At 57.3% G+C, this 9398-nt stretch overlaps 1 protein-coding gene across 1 annotated transcript; it reads right to left on the bottom strand.

Annotated features, from left to right (window-relative positions):
• Positions 1-1211: 1211 nt before the first annotated feature.
• C3H8orf82 (chromosome 3 C8orf82 homolog) lies at positions 1212-6300 on the bottom strand. Its single transcript, XM_048940073.1, is given in 5 exon segments — positions 1212-1353; positions 1355-1554; positions 3167-3187; positions 3190-3214; positions 5718-6300. Coding segments are annotated over 5 exon segments (549 nt in total). The 5' UTR covers positions 5880-6300; the 3' UTR covers position 1212.
• Between the last annotated feature and the right edge of the window lie 3098 nt (positions 6301-9398).

Genomic DNA, 9398 nt, shown 5'->3' on the forward strand with positions numbered 1-9398 from the left:
GTCCTATGGGTTTGGGGACAATGGGGACCCCCAAGGATCTCTCCCACCCCCACCCCATAGACTCAGGCATGAAAGGGACCCCAGCTGTCCCTCTTGTCCCCATCCCATAAGAATGAAGGGGACTCCAGGGGTCCCCACTTGTCCCCATCCTTGTCCTATAGATTTAGGGACCCCCAGGGGTCTCTCCCATTCCTACCCCATAGACTTAGGCATGAAGGGGTCCCCAGCTGTCCCTCTTCTCCCCCTCCCACGAGATTTGGGGACAACGTGGACACTCTCACCCCCCTCCCCATAGACTCAGGCATGAAGGGACCCCAGCTGTCCCTCTTGTCCCCATCCCATAAGGATGAAGGGGACTCCAGGGGTCCCCACTTGTCCCCATTCTTGTCCTATAGATTTAGGGACCCCCAGGGGTCTCTCCCATCCCTACCCCATAGACTCAAGGATGAAGGGGACCCCCAGCTGTCCCTCTTGTCCCCATCCCACAGGTTTTGGGGACCCCCAGGGGTCTCTCCCACTCCCTCCCCATAGACCCAAGGATGAAGGGGAACCCTGGTTGTCTCTCCCACCCCAATCCCATGGGGTTTAGGGACCCCCAGGGGTCTCTCCCACCCTCACCCCATAGACTCAAGAGACTCAAGGATGAAGGGGACCCCAGCTGTCCCTCTTGTCCCCCTCCCACGAGGTTTGGGGACAATTTGGACACTCTCACCCCCTCCCCATAGACTCAGGGATGAAGGGACCCCAGCTGTCCCTCGTCCGCATCCCATAAGGATGAAGGGGACTCCAGGGGTCCCCCCTTGTCCCCATCCTTGTCCTATAGATTTAGGGACCCCCCAGGGGTCTCTCCCACCCCCCTCCCCATAGACCCAAGGATGAAGTGGACCCCCAGCTGTCCCTCTTGTCCCCCATCCCATAAGGATGAAGGGGACATCCAGGGTCTCCCCCTTGTCCCCAGGGGTCTCCCCCACCCCCACCCATAGACCCAAGGACGAAGGGGACCCCAGCTGTCCCTCTTCTCCCCCTCCCATGTGGTTTGGGGACAACACAGCCGCTCTCACCCCCCTCCCCACCTCCCTTCCCCCCTTCCCCCCCCCCCCTCAATGCCCTCAGCCTCCCCAGCAGCGGATGCCCCAAGGCGTAACGCTTCCCCCCCCACACGAAATGGGTCGGGACCCCCTCCCTCCCTCCCCCCCCCCCTTTCCCCCATACTCAAACCCGTCCCCCCCATTCCTCCACCAGCGCCGACTTCACCAACCCCACCCCGCCGCCCCCCTCAGGTCCCGGATGATACAACCTCCCGTTTTCGGGATCGAAAGTCAACGATTCGGGTTGAAAAGGGAGCGCACAGGCGACTCCCTCCTCCGCAGTAAGACAGCAGCGAGCCGCCGCCATTTTCCCCTTCCAGGACCCGAGTGAAGACGACAGGGAGGTCCTGGCAGCGCACAAAGTTGCGTTCGGCGCCGCAGGGCGAAACGAAGGGGAAGGAATCCTCGTAGCGGCCGCTGCGGTTGGGCTGCAGGCGGTGGAAGAAGAAGGCGAGGAAACGCTCGTCTGCGTGGCGGTAATTAACGAGCGGGAGTTAATGAGGCAAGGGGGGAGGGGGCTCGTCTGTCCTCTGCTTTGGGTGGGGGGATGAGCGCCACCGACGGGCCCACCGTCATCTCATGCTGTCACACGCACGCGCGGGTCACCTGTGTCACACTGCGCCCATGTCACCTGTGTCACACTGTGCCCGTGTCACCTGTGTCACACTGTGCCCGTGTCACCTGTGTCACACTGTCACCACACTGCAGTGTCACCTGTCACACTGAGGGGTCACCTGTGTCACACTGTGCCCATGTCACACTGTCACCACACTGCAGTGTCACCTGTGTCACACTGTGCCCATGTCACCTGTGTCACACTGTGCCCATGTCACCTGTGTCACACTGTCCCCATGTCATGTCACACTGTCACCACACTGCAGTGTCACCTGTGTCACACTGTGCCCGTGTCACACTGTCACCACTGCATTCACCTGTTCACACTGTGCCTGGTCACCTGTGTCACACTGCAGTGTCACCTGTGTCACAGCTGGGCCCATGTCACCTGTGTCACACTGTCCCCATGTCACACTGTCACCACACTGCAGTGTCACCTGTCACATTGTGCCCGCTGTCACCTGTGCTCACTGTCACCACACTGCAGTGTCACCTGTGTCACATTGTGCCCTGTCACCTGTGTCACACTGCTGTCACCTGTGTCACATTGTCCCCATGTCAACACTGTCACCACACTGCAGTGTCACCTGTGTCACACTGTGCCCTGTGTCACCTGTGTCACACTGTGGGTCAACCTGTGTCACACTGTGCCCATGTCACACTGCACCACACTGCAGTGTCACCTGTGTCACATTGTCCCCATGTCCACACTGTCACCACACTGCAGTGTCACCTGTGTCACACTGTGCCCATGTCACCTGTGTCACACTGTGGGGGTCACCTGTGTGCTACACTGTGCCCATGTCACCTGTGTCACATTGTGGCCCATGTCACCATGTCACACTGTCACCACACTGCAGTGTCACCTGTATCACCCTGTGCCCATGTCACACTGTCACCACACTGCAGTGTCACCTGTGTCACACTGTCACCACACCGTGGTGTCACTCAGTGTCACACTGTCTCCCGTGTCACCCATGTCACACTGTCACCACGTCACGGTGTCACCCAGTACTGTCACACTGTCACTGTGTCACCCATGTCATACTGTCATCATGTCACACCTGTCACCACATCATGCTGTCACCACACTGCAGCATCACTCAGTGTCACACTGTCCCCATGTCACGGTGTCACTCAGCACTGTCACATCATGGTATCACTTAGCAGTGTCACACTGTCACATGTCACACTGTCACCCACATCATGCTGTCACCACACTGCGGCATCACTCAGTGTCACACTGTCCCCCATGTCACACTGTCACTCAGCACTGTCCACACTGTCCCCATGTCACACTGTCCCCATGTCACGCTGTCCCCATGTCACACTGTCCCCATGTCACACTGTCACTCAGCAGTGTCACACTGTCCCCATGTCACGCTGTCCCCATGTCACACTGTCACATGTCACACTGTCACATGTCACACTCTCACTCAGCACTGTCACGCTGTCCCCCGTACCTTTGAAGCAGGTGATAAAGTCTTCACTTTGGCATCATCCAAGTACAGCTGCGAGACCACAGCAGCTCACCCCTCTCCCAGTGCTCCCAGTCCACCCCCATTCCTCCCAGTCCCTCTCATTTCCCCCCCCAGTCCTCCCAGTCCCTCCCATTTCCCTATCCAGTCCTCCCAGTTCCCCCCCATTCCTCCAGTCCCCCCCCAAGTCCTCCCAGTACCATCATTCCCCCCCAGTTCTCCCAGTCCCCCTCCCAGTCCCTCTCATCCCCCCCCCATTCCTCCAGTCCCCCCCCCAGTTCTCCCAATATCTCTCATTCCCTCCCCAGTTCCCTCCCAGTCCCCTCCGCCATCCCTCTCATTCCCTCTCCATTCCTCCCAGTCCCCCCATTCCTCCCAGCCCCTCTCATCCCTCATTCCTCCCAGTCCCCCCCATGTCCTCTCAGTCCCCCCCAGGTCCTCCCAATATCTCTCATTCCCCCCCCCCCATTCCTCCCAGTCCCCTCTGCCCCCCCCCAGTCCCTCTCATCCCCCCCCAGTGCTCCCAGTCCCCCGCCAGTTCCTCCCAGTCCCTCTCATTTCCCCCCCATTCCTCCCAGCCCCTCTCATCCCCCCATTCCTCCCACTCCCCCCCAGTTCCTCCCAGTCCCCCCCCCAGGTCCTCCCAATATCTCTCATTCCCCCCCCATTCCTCCCAGTCCCTCTGCCCCCCCAGTCCCTCTCATCCTCCCGCAGTGCTCCCAGTCCCCCCCAGTTCCTCCCAGTCCATCTCATTCCCCTCCCCCAGTCCCTCTTATTTCTCCCCCCCCGTGCTCCCAGTTCATCCACCCTCTCCCCCCCATGTCCCCCCCATCTCTCATCCTCCCCCCACTCCCCCCCATGTCTCCCCTCCTCCCATTCTCCCCCCACCCCCCCATATCCCCCCCTCTTCCCATGTCCCCCGTTGCCCCCCACCCCCCCCATATCCCCCCTCTTCCCATGTCCCCCATTGCCCCCCACCCCCCCCATATCCCCCCCTCTTCCCATGTCCCCCATTGCCCCCCACATCCCCCTCTTCCCACGTCCCCCATTGCCCCCCACCCCCCCTATCCCCCCTTCCCATGTCCCCATTCTCCCCCCCCTCTCTCCCCCCCTTCCCTCTATGCCCCCACATCCCCATTTCTCCCCCATCTCATTATCTCTCCACTTCTCCCTTTCTCCCCCCACTCCCCCCCACGTCTCCCACCCTCCCTCCCCATTTCCCCCCCCATCTCCCATTACCCCCCACTCCCCCCCACTTCCCCCCATCTCCCCCTACTCTCCCCATGCCCCCACTCCCCTTTCTCCCCCCCACATCCCCCTCTCCATTCTCCCCCCATTCCTCCACACTTCCCCTTCATCCCCCCCACCCCCCCATATCCCCCACACCCCATCTCCCATTATCCCTCCACTCCCCCCATGTCCCCCCATTCCTCCCCACTCCCTTTTCTCCCCCCACGTCCCCTCACACACCCCATCTCCCCATTATGCCTCCATGCCCCCTTTGCCCCCCCCTTTTCCCTCTATTCCTCCCCACCTCCCCTTTCTCCCCCCCCCATGTCCCCTACATCTCCCATCCCCCCCCACCCCCCCATCCCTCCCCCACCCTCCACCCCTCTCACACCTCCCATCTCCCCACGTCCCCATTTCCCCACACCTCCTGTTATCCCCCCCATCCCCCCCCCCTTCCCCACTCCTCTTCACTCCCCCTACCTCCCCCATGTTTCCCCCCCCCCATTTTCCCCCATGTCCCCCCGCCCCCCCCCACCATTCCCCCCCCATTCCCCCCACCTCTCCCATCAGGCCTCTATGCACCCCATGTCCCCAATTCCCCCCCCCCACATCTCCCCATGCCCCCCATTCCCCCACGTCCCCTCCCCCCCATCTCCTCCCCCATTCCCCCCAAGTCCCCCCTTCCCACCTTACCCCATGTCCCCCCTTGCCCCCCATCCCCCTTCACCCCCATGCCCTCCACCCCACGTCCCCCTTCCCCCCATTCCCCCCCACTCCCCCCAACATCCCCTCCCTCCCCTCGTCCCCTATTCCCTCACACCCCCTCCTCATCCCCCCTCCCCACATCCCCCATTCCCCCCCACTCCCCCCGATGTCCCCCACATCCCCCATTCCCCCCCCACCCCCCCCCACGTTCCCCCCTCCCCACGTCCTCCATTCCCCGCCACCCCGGCGTCCCCCCCCTCCCCACGTCCCCCATTCCTCCCCCCTCCCCTACTCCTTCCCCCCTTCCCTCTGTGCCCCCCACATCCCCCCACCTCTCCTTATCTCCTCCTTCTCCCCCCACGCCCCCCATCTCCCATTACCCCCCACACCCCCGCACGTCCCTCACTTCCCTCCATCTTCCCCTCCTCCCCCCACGCCCCCTACTCCCCTTCTCCCCCCACGTCCCCCCTTCCCCCATTTCTCCCCATCTCCCATTATTCCCCCCACTCCCCCCTTTCTCCCCATTCCTCCCCCCCATCTCCCCCCGTTCCTCCCCCCTACCTCCCGTATCTCACCCCATTTCCCCCCGCTCCCCGCTCACCCTGCCGTGCGCATCCACCCAATAGAAATACTCTCTCCTCCGCGGTGCCGGGCTCTGCCCCTGCCGGTATTTCGGGCCGTTTCCCGTTCCGTTCCCCGCTTTATTTCCGTATCCCCGTCGGTAAGCGGCGGTCGCGACCCTTAACGACGCAGCGCTGCGCATGGCGGCACGGGCAAACGGACGCCGGAAGCGGAAGTGCCATCAGTAAGACGCGATTGGCCGAGAGAGGGGGCGTGAGCACCGGAAGTGCCATCGGTGAGACGCGATTGGCCGAGAGCGGTGGTGCATTGCGGGGAACGGTCCGGGTGGAAACGCGAGTCGCGCGAGGGGGGACCGGGGATACCGAGCCCCATATGGGCCGTATATAGGGCCGTATATAGGGCCACGCATAGGGACGGGGCGCATGTAGAGACCGACGTCACCCCTATAGTCCTTATGGTCGCCCTATAGCTGTTATATAGAACCTATAGCCTCCATAGCCGCCCTATATCCACCCTATGGCTGTCCTATAGCCCCTATAGCCCCAACAGCTGCCCTATATCCACCCTATATCTGCCCTATAGCTGTTTTATCGTTCCCTATAGCCCCCCAAAAACACCTTATACTTATATCCACCCTATAGCCCCCCTATAGCTGTCCTATAGTCCCTATAGCCCCCACAGCCACCCTATATCCACCCTATAGCTGCCCTATATCTGCCCTATAGCTGTCCTACAGTCACTATAGCCCACACAGCCACCCTATAACCGCCCTATATGTGCCCTATATCCGCCCTACATGTGCCCTATAGCCCCTATAGCTCCCACAGCCGCCCTATAAGCCCCCAATATCCACCCTATAGCTATCCTATAGTCCCTATAGCCCCCACAGCCGCCTTATATCCACCCTATATCCGCCCTACAGCTATCTGCAGTCCCTATAGCCCCCACAGCGCCACCCTATATCCGCCCTATATCCACCCTATAACCCTATAGCTGTCCTAGAGTCCCCATAGCCCCCACAGCCGCCCTATAACTGCCCTATATCTGCCCTATATCCGCCCTATAACTGCCCTATATCCGCCCTATAGCTGTCCTACAGCCCCTATAGCCCCACAGCCGCCCCTATAACTGCCCTATACCCACCCTATAACTGCCCTATAGCTGTCCCTACAGCCCCCATAGCCCCACAGCCGCCCTATAACAACCCTATAACTGCCCTATATCCGCCCTATATCCGACCTATAGCTGTCCTGCAGTCCCCATAGCCCCCATAGCAGCCCTATAGCTGTTCTATAGCCCCTACAGCCCCCACAGCCGCCCTATAACCGCCCTATATCTGCCCTATATCCCCCCTATAGCTGTCCCACAGTCCCCACAGCCCCCACAACCGCCCTACTAACCGCCCTATATCCACCCTATAACCCTATAGCTGTGCTATAGTCCCTACAGCCCCCACAGCCACCCTATATCCGCCCTATATCCACCCTATAACCCTATAGCTGTCCTAGAGTCCCCATAGCCCCCACAGCCGCCCTATAACTGCCCTATATTTGCCCTATATCCGCCCTCATAACTGCCCCATATCCGCCCTATAGCTGTCCTACAGCCCTCATAGCCCCCACAGCCGCCCTATAACCGCCCTATATCTGCCCTATAGCTGTCCAACAGTCCCCATAGCCCCACAGCCGCCCTATAACTGCCCTATAGCTGTCCTACAGCCCCCATAGCCCCCCACAGCCCGCCTATAACTGCCCTATATCTGCCCTATAGCTGTCCTACAGCCCCCATAGCCCCCACAGCCGCCCTATAACTGCCCTATATCTGCCCTAATAGCTGTCCTACAGCCCCCATAGCCCCACAGCCGCCTATTATAACGCCCTATATCCGCCCCATATCCGCCCCATATCCGCCCCATATCTGCCCCATATCCGCCCCATATCCGCCCTATATCTGCCCCATATCCGCCCCATATCCGCCCCATATCCGCCCTATATCTGCCCCATGTCCGCCCTATATCTGCCCCATATCCGCCCCATATCCGCCCCATATCCGCCCTATATCTGCCCCATATCCGCCCTATATCCACCCTATATCTGCCCCATATCCGCCCCATATCCGCCCCATATCCGCCGTTGCAGTGATGCTCTGCCGCCCGCGGTGCCGCCCGTCCTTTATTCGCACGCAGCGCCGCCTCGATTCCCGTCCTTGGCGTTAATTAATGAGGACAGAGGGCGTCGGTAACGAACCGCCCCGGTGGGGGGGGGGGGAATGGATTTCTTGGTTGTAATGAATGAGTGGAGAAAAGGGGGAGGGAAAGAGGGGAGAAGGGGGAGCAGGGGATGAGAGGGAAGGAAAAGGGGGAAATGAAGGGGAAATGAAAGGGGGGAGGGAAAGGAAAAGGGGGAAATGAAAGGGAAATGAAAGGGGGAGGGAAAAGGAAAAGGGGGAAATGAAAGGAAGGGGAGAACGGGAAAAGTGGGAGGGGGGGAAAAGGGGAAAAGGAAAAGGAAAGGAAAAGGGAAAGGGAAAGGAAAAGGGAAAGGGAAGAAAAGGAAAAGGAAAAGGAAAAGGAAAAGGAAAAGGAAAAGGAAAAGGAAAAGGGAAAAGGGAAAAGGAAAAGGGAAGAAAAGGAAAAGGGGAGAGAAGGAAAAGGGGAAAAAAAGGGAAAGAGAAGAAAAGGAAAAAGAAAAGGGAAGGAAAGGAAAAGGGAGAAAAGGAAAAGGGAAATGAAAAGGAAAAGGTAAAGAGAAAAAAGGAAACAAGGAGAAAGGGGGAAAAGGGAAAAGGAAAAGGAAAAAGGAAAAGGGAAGATAAGGAAAAAAGAAAAGGAAAGAAAAGGAGAAGGGGAAGGAAAAGGAAAAGGGAAGAGAAGGAAAAGGGAAAAGAAAAAGGAAAAGGGAAAAGGGAAAAGGAAAGGAAAAGGAAAGGGAAGAAAAGGAGAAAGAGAAGGAAAAGGGAAGGAAAGGAAAAGGGAAGAGAAGGGAAAGGAAAAAAAAGGGAAAAGAGAAGAAAAGGAAAAGGAAAAGGGAAGGAAAGGAAAGGAAAAGGGAGAAAGGAGAGAAGGAGAGAAGGAAAAGGGAAAAGGGAAAAGAAAAAGAAAGGGAAGGGAAGGGAAGGAAAGGAAAGGAAAGGAAAGGAAAGGAAAGGAAAGGAAAATGAGGGAAAAAAGGAGAGGAAAAAAAGGAGGAAAAAAAGGAGAGGAAAAAAAGAGGAAAAAAGGAAAAAAAGAAGAAGAAAAAAAGAAGAGAAAAAAAAGAAGAAATTAAAAAATAGAGGAAAAAAAAGGAAAAAAGAAGAGGAAAAAAAAAAGAAGAGGAAAAAAAATAGAGAAAGAAAATAGAGGAAAAAAAAAGAGGAAAAAAGAAGAGGGAAAAAAAAGAGGAGAGAAAAGAAAAGGAAAAAAAAGAAGAGGAAAAAAAAGAGGAAAAAAATAGAGAAGAAAAAAGAAGAGGAAAAAAAATAGAGGAAAAAAAAAACAGAAGAGGAAAAAAAAGGAGAGGAAAAAAGAAAGAGGAAAAGAAGAAGAGGTAAAAAAGAAGAGGAAACAAAATAGAGGAAAAAATAGAGGAAAAACAGAAGAGGAACAAAAAGAGGAAAAAATGGAGGGAAAAAAAGAGCGAAAAAAAAAGAGGAAAAAAAAGAGGAGAAGAAAGAAAAGGAAAAAAAGAAGAGGAAAAAAAAGAGAAAAAAAAAGAGGAAA

The sequence above is a fragment of the Lagopus muta genome, chromosome 3 (genome assembly GCF_023343835.1).
Source record: "Lagopus muta isolate bLagMut1 chromosome 3, bLagMut1 primary, whole genome shotgun sequence".
NCBI lineage: Eukaryota > Metazoa > Chordata > Aves > Galliformes > Phasianidae > Lagopus > Lagopus muta.